Below are 13,347 nucleotides of genomic sequence, written 5' to 3'. Positions count from 1 at the left end.
GTGAAGTGGCACTTGTCGTGAGCTGCAGGTGGCTCCACTCGGGCTGCCGTGCCGCTCCCTCCTCCTCCTCCTCCTCTTCCCACTCCCGAAGCCCTCCCCGCCGCCACCCCCGTCCTCCCCAGCAGAGCAGCACTGGAGTCCTTACCTGACAGCACAGCGGGCAGTCCCCCTCCCCAACCGGGGCGCCTAGGAACCTGCCTTCTCGGCACAATCGGACTGCAGCAGCAGAGCGCCCAACTGCAGACCTCTCGCTCTCGACCCCCCACCCTCCAGCTTTTAAAAGCATGCACAGCCTCCAGGAGATCCCCTCTCCCGCTCCCGCCTCCGCCCTCCTCGCAGAGATCTTGCTGCCAGCCTGCCTGGGGCTCGGATAAGGAGCTGACCTGATCTTCCATTCGCGCGCTCTCGCTCTCCTCCCCCCCCCCCCGCCCCGCGCCGCCACGCCACGCCACAGATCCACCCACCAGCACCAGCTCTCCCGGGGGACTTCAGGCAGAAAAGGATACCGCCAAGCCGGGGAAAGTGGAGGCTTGGCGTCCCACCTCCAGCCGGCTCCGGGAGGCTCCAGCCAGAGTGGCCGTTCTCGGAAGGAGGCAGGTGGAGCCGCCCGTCCAGATGCAGCAGGCGAGACGGTGCCCGAGCTCCGGCGGCGGCAGCAACAGCAGCCCTCCTGCCCAGCAGCGCCTCGGAGGGAGCCGCGTGTCCGTCCTTGCGAGCGTCAGGAGCCGTTGCGGGCAGGCGGCGAGGCGCCTGTGCGTTGGCGGCTGCGTCTTAGCGGAGGCGCCATGCCCTGTTCGGCTGGCGATTTGCACCCAGCGGCGCGCCTTGCCCTGATGCGCTCGCCTTCGCCCTGCTCGCCGCCTCGGCCGAACTTGGAAGGAAGCGAGCAGCAGCAGCCGCAGCCCTCGGCCAGGATTACCAACAGCCAGAGCCGGCTTGGGGTGGCGTCGCTACTCCCATGAAAGCGCCGGGTCGGCGAGACTGAAATCGACCCGGGCGAGCTCTGCCGGGCCCACGATGGAGCCTCCCCTGCTGGCGCTTCAGGAAGAAGAGGAGGACAGGGAAGAGTCTTCCCCTCGCCCTGCCAAGCCGCCGCGCCGCCCAGGGAGAGCCCGCCAGCCGGCAGCAGCAGCCAGCACCGCCGGGGTCTAGTTAGGTATTCGCCCTCTTTCCTCTTTGCCTATAGATCCGGCTACTGCGTGCACACGGAGCTGGATCGCGGGGCTTTGCGCCGCGTGTGCGAGAGCGCCGAACAGGAGGGGTGGGTACGTTTGGGTTGCTCGCGTGGCAGTGTTGCGAAAGAAGTCCCAGCAGAGATCTGGCGGGAAAAGAGCCTCTCTGCCTCTGCTGCTCCCCCCGCCCCCGCAAGCATGATCCCCCCCCCCACTGCTTGGCGTTTCAGTTCTAGATAGATATGGATATATACATATATGATGGAGCTTCTTTTTAATTCGCAACTAGCACCGCTTCCATCTTGCAAGAGACTTGTTCGATGCAATAAGGGGCGCTGCTTCTGATGGGCGCGATTGGATTGCGGGGGAGGGGGGGTGAGGTGCGGGGGAGGGGAATGGAGGTGCATCCTGCCTGGCCACCTTTGTGGGGCTTCTTGGAGTTGGCAGAAAGAGGTGTATGGAAAGAAGGTGCGTGGGTCTCTTGTTGCGTTTCTGCCTTGCCCAACTGTCTGATTGCCAACGCACCCACCACGGATCTAGTTCTGAATGCTTGTAGTGAAATCTCAGGCCAGTGAGTATAGTGGTGGGGGGGGGGTGTCTGTGTGTGCGCGCACTCATGGGGCGGGATGGGGGGGGAGAGAAGCGGCATTCCTTCGAGACAAAAGCTTGTCTCCAAAGAATCGATGAATGTGCCACCTGCGTGTGTGCCCCACCCTCTTCCTTCCTCAAGGGTGTGCTCAGAAAAAGCATCGATTCCAAACCCACATCAAATTAGAGAACAGGGATCTCCTGAACCCCCAAACCCCAACCCTCTCTGATCCCTAAACAAAGTGGATTTCCAAGCGAAGGTTTTCCTTCAAAAACAGCCACCAGTTATAATAATCTGGGTGTTTTCCTTTAAAGGCATCTGGTTCCTGAGAAGGAAGAGTTGGGGGAATTGGGGTGGGTGGATTTGGAAACTGGACCAAATAAACCTACCGCCACCAGCAAATAATCGGACCACTTCAGGGAACTTGACTGGACTGCCAAGTTGGTCCTGGGAAAACTGGAGTGGGGGGATCAAGCCCCCTCCACTTGATCCACTGGGGTGAGGGGTTTCAGTCAGAATCGTTTCTGTCCTCTAGAGACTAACCAGGAAATCATCTCTCTCACCCCATGTCCCCTTTTAACCCTTTGTTGGCTTCCTGCACCCATGCACACACACAGACAACCACACCGATGTATGTCAGTTACCTTTGGGCTGCCTTCCTTTGCTGTCCTCTTCTTGGATCCAGGCACTGGGGGAGCAGGGAGGGAGGCTGATCTTCCTTTTCTTGTGCCGGGCATTATGTCAAAGCCAATGCCAGGGGGGAAGAGAAGGGAAACAGGAGGACGAAGAGGAGAAGGAGAGCAGCAGGCACGAAGGGGTTAAATCCTCTCCCACTTGTTCTCTCTGGGGAAAGGGAAGGAAAGATGCAAAATGCTCCCTTGTCACCCAAGTGGCTCTAACACTTGGCTAGGAGCTTTTAAAAAAAAAAAAAAGCTGGAAAGAAACGGGAGCCTGTTGGATGATCGGAGGGGCGGTGGACTGAAGCCTTTTCAGCTGCAGCGGTGGGGGGGGGGGTTGGAAAGAGGAAGGGGAGGGTGGGAAAGAGCAAAGAAGAGAGAGAAGGTCCTTCTCCAAGTTCTCCCAAGCGGCCCTTTCATTTTCCTCTGCTGGGACGGATTTAAGTGTGATGGAGAACTGCAGGCAAGGGCTGGAACGAGCTTGCTACCCAGAGTATTTGGGGAAGCAGCAAGGCAAAGAGCGTTCCTTGCTCCGTGGAGGGGGCAGGTTGGTATCCTCTCCCCTTAATGGTTGCCGCTCTCAAGGATTTGATGGAATTTGCACACTTGGCAGCTCAGGGGATTTTCCCTATCTCCCCCTCCCCCCACCCTCCGTAGAGCATTTTTTTAGGGGGGGAGGGAGGAGATCAGCCCCTCCCCCATCCTTGCTCACTTGGCCACTCCCCCTCCCCCTCATCTTGGATTCCCCCACTCTTGTTCCCCTCAAATAACTCATCCTCCTCCGCCTTCTTACAAAAGGGGGGGGGGGTGACCAAGCATCCAAACCTGGTACAGCCAGGGCTTCCCAGACGCACCCCCCCTCCACCCGCTAACCTGGTGCCAAGCGCGCCCTCCTACATTTGTTCCCCTTTCTTGAAGCTCTCGGATTCATGACGTGGAAATGCCTGATCCGGGGCAACAACGACACACACACACACACACGGACTGAAAGGGAGAAACTCCAGCCTGTGTCTCCAGCCATAGACCTTCCCTCCCTCCTTTCCCAAAGATGAGCTGGTGGTACCCAGAGAAGGCAGCCGCCGCGGCAGCAGCAAAGCTGGGAGCCTGCAGCAGCCCCCTTCGCCTCCCTCCTCCATTGACTGTGCCAAGCGGCATCTCTGCATCCTAAAGAACCTCATTGCATTCCTAGCACGTCTCATCCTTGCTTGCTTCCCCCCCCCTTTCCTTTTGCCTCAGCCCTCAGCAGGAGTATAGAACCAGAGAGAGAAAGAGAGAAACCAGCAATCCTTTTTTTTTAAAGATCCTTGCAATTATATATATAAACATATATATTTTTTTTCCAAGTGGGTTTGGCTATCCCCCCCCACCCACCCACCCAATGTGCTAAAATCTCTCCTTCGACCCGGTAAGTACAAGCTCTTTCTGGATCTCTCTTCGGTCCCTCCTCTCCCTTTTCTGCCTGGATATTTTAATACAGAAGAGAAAAGAACTTAAGTGGCAAATAGAGAGGTTTCTCTTTTGCAAACAGCCAACCAAGAGCAAAAAAGAAAATGCTAAAACAAAACCTTCCTTCTTTGATGGTTCTCATTGTAGCTGGTATTTGCCTTCCAAGGGGCAATTTCCATCATTTGCAAATTGATCCCTTGGTTGGATTCCTTATTTGATAGCCTCCCTCCCTCACCTATTTCTCTTTCTAAATATATCAGTTTGCTCTTAAGGGTTTTTTTCCCCTTCCCCAATGGGGAGAGAGGAATTCCCTTTCCTCTGCATGAGGGGTGAGGGGAGTGGGAGCTAATCCATATCTGTAAAGCTTCTTTGCTATGAAGAGAACAGAACTAAATACCAGGACCCTGGCAAAAGGTTTGAATGGGCAGCAGCGAGAAAAGCTGCAAAGCTATCCTTGTCAGGACAGAGTCTTTAACAGTGATTTATTCTCCTGTGTTGCAATGATGGGGGGGGGAGGCATCAAGGAGAGAAAGACCTCCCCCCCCCACCAAGGAAGCCGTAGGTCCAAGTGCTGTAGTTGCCTCCTCTAAGTAGATTCTTTGCTGATCTTTTGCTGTAAAGTGAGGGCTATTTTGCTGTGGTGAGTGTGAAGGCATTTTCCTCTCACTTTCTGCCTCACTCCCTTCCTCCTTTGGCCGGATCACCCCTGGATGGTCCTAAAGGCACAGGACCTTCATTTCCACCCACCCCCACCCCTTGCATCACCCTTTTTGATCCCCAGCCTTTGACTGTCCCTTCCCCCTTGGATGTGCGGATGGCAGAGGCATGTGCTTCCCAAAGATTAATCATCTCTAAATGCTTTAATCAGCTGAAATGACTAATATGGAGTGTGCATTTATCTGATACGATACCAGTTGCGTTAATCCATTTTGTGTGCTCGGAAGAGAAGAGGCTTCTTCTTTTTCTTTATTTGCTTGCTTTCTTTTGCTTGCTTGCTGTTTCGAAGCCAGTGTTGCTAACCGTGTACAGCGATCAAATCCCAGTAATGGACATTTCTACAGACATCAGGGATAGCGGAAACTTGTTCGTCCCTGCTTCCTTAAAGAATGGCTATCCTGGTGTTAGGTGGGGTGGATATTCCCCAGTTGGAACCTATTAGCTCTGGAAGTTAAGTGGATGTGTGTTTATGAAGACATTATCGGAGCAAATGCGTGTATCTGTACCAGATAAAAATCTCTACCCCCCCTCCCCTTGTCCTGTAATTGATGCAGATATAGAGGTAAGGCTGAGATTACATACCATATGCCGCCTAAGCATTGGTTGTCTCAGTGCCGAACAATGTTTCTATACATCTCACAGTATAGGCCCTATTGGTTCATTTGCTGCTTTTTATTATGGTGTCATTTGCTAAACAGCCTAGAAGAGAGGTGGACAGGGGGTGGGGGTGGAGAGGAGAAGGCCATTGCATGATTAAATGTTTCAATATCACTTAAGTCGACAACCAGGGAAGGTTCTGAATAGCAATGCTAGAGTTTGTTTTGAATGCCTCCCCAACAATTGCTGAACTTCCAAGCAACCCAGCAAAGCCCCTGTCAGGTAGGGCTTTTTAAATAGATAGATAGATAGTTGGATAGATAAAAACACCGATTAACTGTAATCCCTCTGTGTTTTAAATTCTGTTGCAGTTTTGAAATCCATCACAACCATGAAGTCTCCGACGGCAGATCCTCCCCGTCAAAGAAGGATGCTGTGGATTATTCTTCTAAGCACAATCGCCGTAGCATGGACTACCCCCATTCCCTTGATAGAGGACTCGGAGGAAATTGAGGAGCCTTGCTTTGAGCCTTGTTACTGTGAAGTCAAAGAAAGCCTTTTTCATATACACTGCGACAACAAGGGATTTATAAATATTAGTCAGATAACGGAGTCCTGGTCGAGACCTTTCAAACTTTATCTGCAGAGAAACTCCATGAGGAGATTATACACCAACAGTTTTCTCCACTTGAACAATGCTGTTTCTATTAACCTTGGGAACAACGCTCTACAAGACATTCAGACAGGAGCTTTTAATGGGCTCAAAATTCTGAAGAGGTTGTACCTGCATGAGAATAAATTAGACATTTTCCGAAATGATACTTTCCTGGGGTTGGAAAGTCTGGAATATCTGCAGGCAGATTACAATGTCATTAAGCGGATTGAAAGTGGGGCTTTCCGAAATCTGAGCAAGCTGCGGGTCCTGATCTTAAACGACAACCTTATCCCCATGCTTCCCACCAACTTATTTAAGTCTGTGTCCTTAACTCACTTGGACTTGCGTGGGAACAGGTTGAAAGTGCTTTCCTACCGAGGGATGCTGGACCATATTGGCAGGAGCCTGATGGAAATCCAGCTGGAGGAAAACCCCTGGAACTGTACTTGTGAGATCGTTCAGCTCAAGAGCTGGCTGGAGCGCATCCCTTACACTGCCCTTGTGGGAGACATAACCTGTGAGACCCCTTTCCACTTCCATGGTAAGGACCTGAGGGAAATCAAAAGAAACAAACTCTGCCCTATGCTGTCTGACTCTGAGCTGGTCAGTATAGGTGTTCCTCAGTTGCCCTCAAGCAAGGAGAACGCGTGGCCTACTAAGCCTTCTTCCATGCTGTCCTCCTTCCATTTCACTGCTTCCTCTGTCGAATACAAAACATCCATGAAGCAACCCAAGCCCACCAAACAGCCCAGGGCACACAAGCCGCCCCCTACACCTCGAGGCCTATACCCTGCCCCCAACCAGCCTCCAATTGCTGCCTACCAGACGAGGCCCCCCATCCCCATCATATGCCCTACTGGCTGCTCTTGCAGCCTGCACATCAGCGATCTGGGCTTGACAGTCAACTGCAAGGAAAGGGGGTTCCACAACATTTCTGAGCTCCTGCCCAGGCCTCTCAACGCCAAGAAGCTGTACCTGAGTGGGAATTTGATACAGAAAATTTACCGTTCCGATTTCTGGAATTTTTCTTCCTTGGATCTCCTGCATCTCGGGAACAATCGGATCTCCTACGTGCAGGACGGGGCTTTTATTAACCTGCCCAACCTGAAGAGTCTGTACTTGAATGGCAATGACATTGAGAGGCTGACCCCTGGCATGTTTAGGGGCCTGCAGAGCTTGCATTACCTGTACTTTGAGTACAACCAGATCAGGGAGATCCAGCCTGCCGCCTTCAGTCTCATGCCCAACTTGAAGCTGCTTTTCCTCAACGACAATCTCCTGGGGACCCTGCCTACTGATGCCTTCGCAGGCACCTCCTTGGCCAGGCTCAACCTGAGGAACAACAAATTCCTCTACCTGCCCGTGGCAGGTGTCCTGGAGCACCTCAACGCCATCGTGCAGATTGACCTGAAGCTCAACCCTTGGGATTGCACGTGTGACCTGGTGCCCCTCAAGCAGTGGATCGAGACCATCAGCTCTGTCATCATGGTGGGGGATGTCCTTTGCGCCAGCCCAGAGAACCTCACCAACCGAGATGTCCGCTCAGTAGAGTTGGAGGTGCTGTGCCCAGAGATGTTACATGTTCCTGCTGCCTCGCCAGCCCCACCGGCCTGGGGCCACCCTAGCCCCACCAGTCCCTTTGAGGCCTCCCCAGCTGGGGGAGGCCCGGTGCCACTCTCCGTGCTCATCCTCAGCCTGCTCGTACTGTTCTTCTCTGCCGTCTTCATCGCGGCAGGCTTTTTTGCCTTTGTCCTCCGCCGACGGCGCAAGAAACTCCCCTTCCGGAACAAGCAGCGGCAGGAGGCACTCGACTTGACGGGCATCCAAATTCAGTGCCACCACCTGTTTGAGGAGGGAGGTGGCGGCGGGGGCGGGGGGATCAGTGCTTCCCCGGAGAAGGCCCCCCCTGTGGGCCACGTCTATGACTACATCCCACACCCAGTGACGCAGATGTGCAACAACCCCATCTACAAGCCCCGGGAAGAGGACGACGTGGTGGCTGGGGAGCCCGGGCAACCTGGGGACATCCTTCTGGGTGGAGGAGGAGGAGGAGGTGGTGGAAGTGGCTGTGTAGGGGAACAATTCGCCGACCCTTTGAAGGACAGCGGGAGCAGCAGTTGCTACAGGACCTTGCTGGAGAAGGAGAAGGAGTGGAGCCTGGCAGTATCCAGCAACCAGCTCAACACCATAGTGACCACCAACCATCATCCACACCCCCATCCACCGGGAGGGGGACTTGGTGGGGGGCTGCCTCTCATGGGGGAGCTAGCGCTGGTGCCGCCCGTCTTCCATCACGAGAAGAACGGTGGGGTGGTTCTCTTCCCCCCGAGTGGGGCCCTTCTAGACAGCAGGGAGAGGCCCCCCTTAGCCCCTCCGTGCACAGTGGGCTTTGTGGACTGCCTCTACGGCACGGTGCCCAAATTAAAGGAACTGCACGTGCACCCCCCTGGCATGCAATACCCAGACCTGCAGCAGGACGCCAGGCTGAAAGAAACCCTTCTCTTCTCGGCTGGTAAGGGCTTCCCAGACCACCACCAAACCCCCCCAAGTGAATACCTCGAGTTAAGGGCCAAACTCCAAACTAAGCCGGATTACCTCGAAGTCCTGGAGAAGACCACGTATAGGTTTTGAAAATGTCTAGCTTTTATGGCCAAAACCCACCCACCCCCCACCCGGACCCCCTCCCCCCTCTCCCCACCCCTTCCTCCCCCCAAACCACCGCATGCTGATACTAGAGGATACAGCTCTGCGCTTCCCCCTTGCCAGATGTTGGTTTGGAGGGAGGGCCCAACTCAGATGATCAGTAATCGATAAAGTGCCTTTGCAGACTTTTGCCAGCAGATGTTAATCAATCATTATTTTTTTATACTGAAAACTGAGACTTTGACTGTGCCATGTTGTCTAAGGTATAAGAATATTATTATTATAATTATTACGATGGGGGATCCTTGTCTGGATCCTGACAAAGTAAATTCTATGTGTGTTACTCTCTTGCCCGCTCTCCCCACCCCCCCACCCCCGTTGTCGGGTTTTGAAAAATTTGTTTCTTTTGGGGTTTTGCCTTTCTTTTCTTTTCTCCCTCCCCCCCCCCCCCCGCTTTTTTCCTCTCTCGAAGGAAACCCTTCCATTCTATCTTTTTATGTCACGGGGAGGGAGGCGGACTTAAAAGGCAACATCTTTTTGTGGCTTGGTTTCTTCTTTCCCGCACCATGGCACAGATTCTGTACATTTATTAAACAAAAACAAAAGGGGGGAAAAACCACAACAAAATGCAGTTTGCTGCATGTCTGGAAACTGCAGGAAGGGAGGGGAGGGGAAGGGTCTCGTTCGAATGTTCTCACTCTCTTGTCTTCTTCTCTCTTCTTTCTCTCACGTACATGCACACAAATACAAACGTCTCAGCCCAGCTCTGAATCCCCAGGCCTCCTTAGACAGCTCCTTAGGGATTCCAATGTGCCTGGTACTCTTCCATTCCCCTCTTCCTGCCCTCTCCCACCCCTAAAGGGGGCACCACTCTAATTTCTCTGCCTTCTGCAAAAGTGGGTGGGGGGGGGAGATACCTACTGCTAGCTGGAAATCATCCCCTCAAGTGAAGAAGCCCTTCATTTGTTCCCTTGCGTGGCTCTCCTACACCTAAAGAAAGGTCATTATCATTTCATTAAGTTTGTTTTCGGAGAGCCGCATTTCTAATTAAAGAGCCTCCAACATATTTTTTAAAAAAACATACAGGAGAAAAACCCTGGGTACCTGTCACAGACATCTTGATAGAAGAAGCACTTTTAATGTTCTCTCTCTTTCTCTCTTCCTTGCTCACATGCAGACACACAAATGCAACTGTGCATATATTTATTCTGTACTTTAAAGTGAATATAAATTGTAAAGGTAATGTTTAATCATTGTACAGTGATGCGTCTGGTATAGCTTTCCTAATAAAAAGTTTTGAAAAAAATTATATAGATATATATTAGAGGACAAAAAACTTGAGTCTTAAACTTCAGCTATACCTTTTTTCATATCAATGTTCCTTTTCTTCCCTTTAAGCCCACACACTATTTCATTGCCAGCAGTACAATCCACTGTGGTGTTAAAATATCTAACCACCATCATTATTCGTGCAGGTTCTTTGACGAAATACAGTTCTGCACCTTGGGGGTCTGATTTTCATTCTCTCCCTTTCTCTTTCTCTTTCTCTCTGTCTCTTTCTTCCTCCATTTCAGTTTGCTTGGCTTCGGTCTAAGTGGGTTCCCCCCACCACTTAGTTAAAAATATGCAATTGAATTATTTCAGTGCTTTTGGTTCCTAGGATTATGTATGGTTCCACTGCAAGGATATGGGGGGAAAGAATCATGTGAGGATTTTCAGTTGAAGTTGCATAAAGTTATTTAAAAGTGCGTGGATGGGAATATATTTATAGGTTCTAGAGGGGAGGGGGAGTTGTTCAGAATGGCAAGCATAAATTGGTGCATTTGGGGTAGTTATCCACCACATTGCCTCTTCCCCTCTCAATTGGAGAAATTAGGCCTAATAGCATGAATTCAATCTTGGCTTCTCTTATCTCCCACCTGCTTGGCTGAAATCATAGCTGGAGATGAGAAGATGAAGTGGTTTTCTGTGTGTTGTGTGGATTTTCTTTTTAACTTTGAAATTGATACCATGCTGCCAAATTGACTTGTTAAAGCATATTATGGGTAAACCCCCTTTCTTTTAGAGTGAAACCAAAGAGGAAACAAATGGGAGGGTTGTTTGTTTATTTCATTTCCTTTTGAGGTATCTAGCTGGTATCTTGTTTCTTGTAGAACTGGGTTGACACATGAATAAAGCCGAAGGAAAAGCTTTGTTTGGTGGAGGAAAAATATCCAGTATGGCCAGTAGATGGCGTCCGAGCTCCAGCAATTGCCGCACAAAGACCAGAGGTTACTTTTGACTTGTGCACAACCCATCCGGTGCTTTCCACTTGGACTCCCGAATCTGCCCTTAATAGAAAATCATCACGTTGAATGTAACTCACCAGACGTCACTAATGCCTTACATCAAGAGAGAGATCCAATAAAAGGGGAAAATGTGGATATGATTAGCTGCTTTGGTGTGTACAGATACAAGGGGGAAACCCCCAATCCTGAAGATTTCAAGCAATGATTTTTATATTTATATATAAAAATAAATATATATATACATACATACGTGTGTGTGTGTGTGTGTGTATGTATACACATACATACACACACGTACAGAAAGAGAGGGAAATGTATTTAAAAATAAAATAAATAAAATCTATTTATTTGTCTTACTAAAAAATAACAAAATGCTATCCAAGGGAAATGAAATGTTTCTGCTATATTGAAAATAACCCTTTTGAGCAGGCACCAGTGTTCTTGTTATTCTATTTGTTCTAGTTTTGTTAAGGAATCATTGCATGAAGTGAAACTTGGGGTGGAAGGTTAGACTTTGCCCATGCCATAATGTCATATACATGCTAATAATGTCTGCTGGCTGGGCGGGGGGCGGGGGGGGGAGTCTGTTCCATTCATTACTGGTACAAATAATATTGCATACCTAGGAAGTTGGCTTATACTGAGTCAGACCATTGGTCCACCTAGCTCAGTATTGTCTACACTGATTGGCAGCAGCTCTCCAAGGTTGCGGGCAGGAGTCTCTCCCAGTCTTACCTGGAGATGCCACGGAGGGACCTAGGACCTTCCACTGAACTATGGCTCATCCCCTAAGGGGAATATCTTACAGTGCTCACACATGTAGTCTCCCATTCAAATGCAGAACAAGGCAGACCCTGCGGCCATTCCCCCAATCAAAAACTGTGTTCTGCCCAGATTTGGGAGTTGTGTGTGCTCCCAATTTCTGGTTGTGTGGAAGCAAGGCAAGAGGAAAATCTAGGTAGACGCGGTTTTAATTCCTATGTAATAACTGGGACATGTTGGCCACGATCCTCACACTAGTGAAGCTGGGGTGTGGATGCAAGGTAGGAGGAAAGGCCACCCAGGCCTTCCTCCTACCTTGCTTCCACACAGTCATTTCCACCCAGGTTTTCCTCCTACCTTGCTTCCATACAACCAGAAATCGGAAGCACACACAGCTCCCAAACCTGGGTAGAACACAGTTTTTGATTGTGTGAATGATCTCCCTGTTTAGCCAAGCGAACATTTCATGGTTGCTACCATAAGATCATCTCCCCTCCCCTACATACATAAATATACATACAGGCAGCTCCTCCTACATGACATTTTGCCAATAACATTGGGAGCATTAGAACTGAAGCCAGGGTAGCCTCACTGGGCTTCATTGGTCTGTAATCAAACACCCCAACTTCACTAGTGTGGGGATCATAGGGAATTGATTACATAGGAATTAATTAATTAATTAATTACATAGGAATTAAAAAATGGCCACCAGTACCCCTGGCAAAGGATTGGAGATTGGCATATTTGCACAATCTCTCCTTCACCTTATTCGTATTAGGAAGGAATTGGTTTATAGATAGCAAATAAAGGTAGACACATAGGAAGCTGCCTTATATTGAGTCAGACCCTTGGTCCATCTAGCTCAGTATTGTCCACTGACTGGCAGAAGCTCTCCAAGGTTTCAGGCAGGAGTCTTTCCCAGCCCTACCTGGAGATGCCAGATTGAACCTGTGCAAAGCAGATGCTCTACCAATGAGCTACAGGCCTATCCCATATCTAGAGCCATGGAAGTCTCCAGATATAATGGAGATAGCTACATCATACCATTCCTGCTATATGGAGTGTATTGAACTAAGACAGGTTTGTGCACAAGGTCCAGATTCTCCACAGGATGGTAGTCGTAATCAGGGTTAGATTAAACATAGTTCAAAGTATGTTTAAGAATAGGGCTGCAACCACACTGGGCATTTTGAAGCTCTATTCATGATCAGTGAGAAGCGCTTCAGTTGGGTCTGCGGGGAGAGCAGGCTTAGGCCACTGCCCCTGCAGACAACCGAGCTCGTAGCCTTGGGTGGCTGGATTGGCCGGCCACCGGCTGGGAGCTGTTAGGGGCTGTGGGGATCGGGGTCCACATGGCCCCCCAGAAGTCCCAGGATGCCCTGCACAAGTTCACAGGGCATCCTGGAGAGACCCCCAAGCCCAGGAGACAGCTTGCAGCCTCCAAATCGGGGGTCTACTCATGTGTCGCCACACGCCGCAGCGACATACGAGCAACAAAATGAGGTTAACTTGCTCCATTAACCTCATTTAAGGGGAGCGTGTTTTAGGCAGGCTAGCCGCCTTGGGGGCACAATCAACAGCCTTGGGTTCCCACAATCAACAGAAAGCAGCCTAAGGGAGCTTAGCCTACTTTCCGTTGATCGTGGGAATAGCCTCTTTGTAACAGAGTGTGTCACTGTGTGAAGAATGGGCCTATATATATGCATATTAAAACATTGAAAAGCTGCCTTATACTTAGTTACTGGTCCATCTAGCCCAAGAGAGGTCCCCCCCCCTGCCAAGCTTGCTAGTTGAGATGCTT

General features: G+C 50.6%; 1 protein-coding gene across 8 annotated transcripts; it reads left to right on the top strand.

Moving 5' to 3' along the window:
* The first annotated feature begins 1,017 nt into the window (after positions 1-1,017).
* On the top strand, positions 1,018-11,825 carry SLITRK3 (SLIT and NTRK like family member 3). Of its 8 annotated transcripts, XM_053308799.1 has the most exons (3): positions 1,018-1,156; positions 5,570-8,365; positions 10,650-11,825. In XM_053308799.1, exons 2-3 carry the CDS (start codon positions 5,590-5,592, stop codon positions 10,658-10,660), a joined length of 2,787 nt encoding a protein of 928 aa, XP_053164774.1. In that variant the 5' UTR covers positions 1,018-1,156; positions 5,570-5,589; the 3' UTR covers positions 10,661-11,825. The 8 variants fall into 8 exon arrangements, with proteins under 8 accessions (XP_053164774.1, XP_053164766.1, XP_053164768.1 ...); XM_053308791.1 differs by lacking the exon at positions 10,650-11,825 and having other exon boundaries at positions 5,570-10,637; XM_053308793.1 differs by lacking the exon at positions 10,650-11,825 and having other exon boundaries at positions 1,054-1,151; positions 5,570-10,638.
* The last annotated feature ends 1,522 nt before the right edge of the window (positions 11,826-13,347 follow it).

This window comes from Hemicordylus capensis, chromosome 3, assembly GCF_027244095.1.
Source record: "Hemicordylus capensis ecotype Gifberg chromosome 3, rHemCap1.1.pri, whole genome shotgun sequence".
Classification (NCBI taxonomy): Eukaryota; Metazoa; Chordata; class Lepidosauria; order Squamata; family Cordylidae; genus Hemicordylus; species Hemicordylus capensis.
This window is presented reverse-complemented; position numbering and strand designations above follow the sequence as displayed.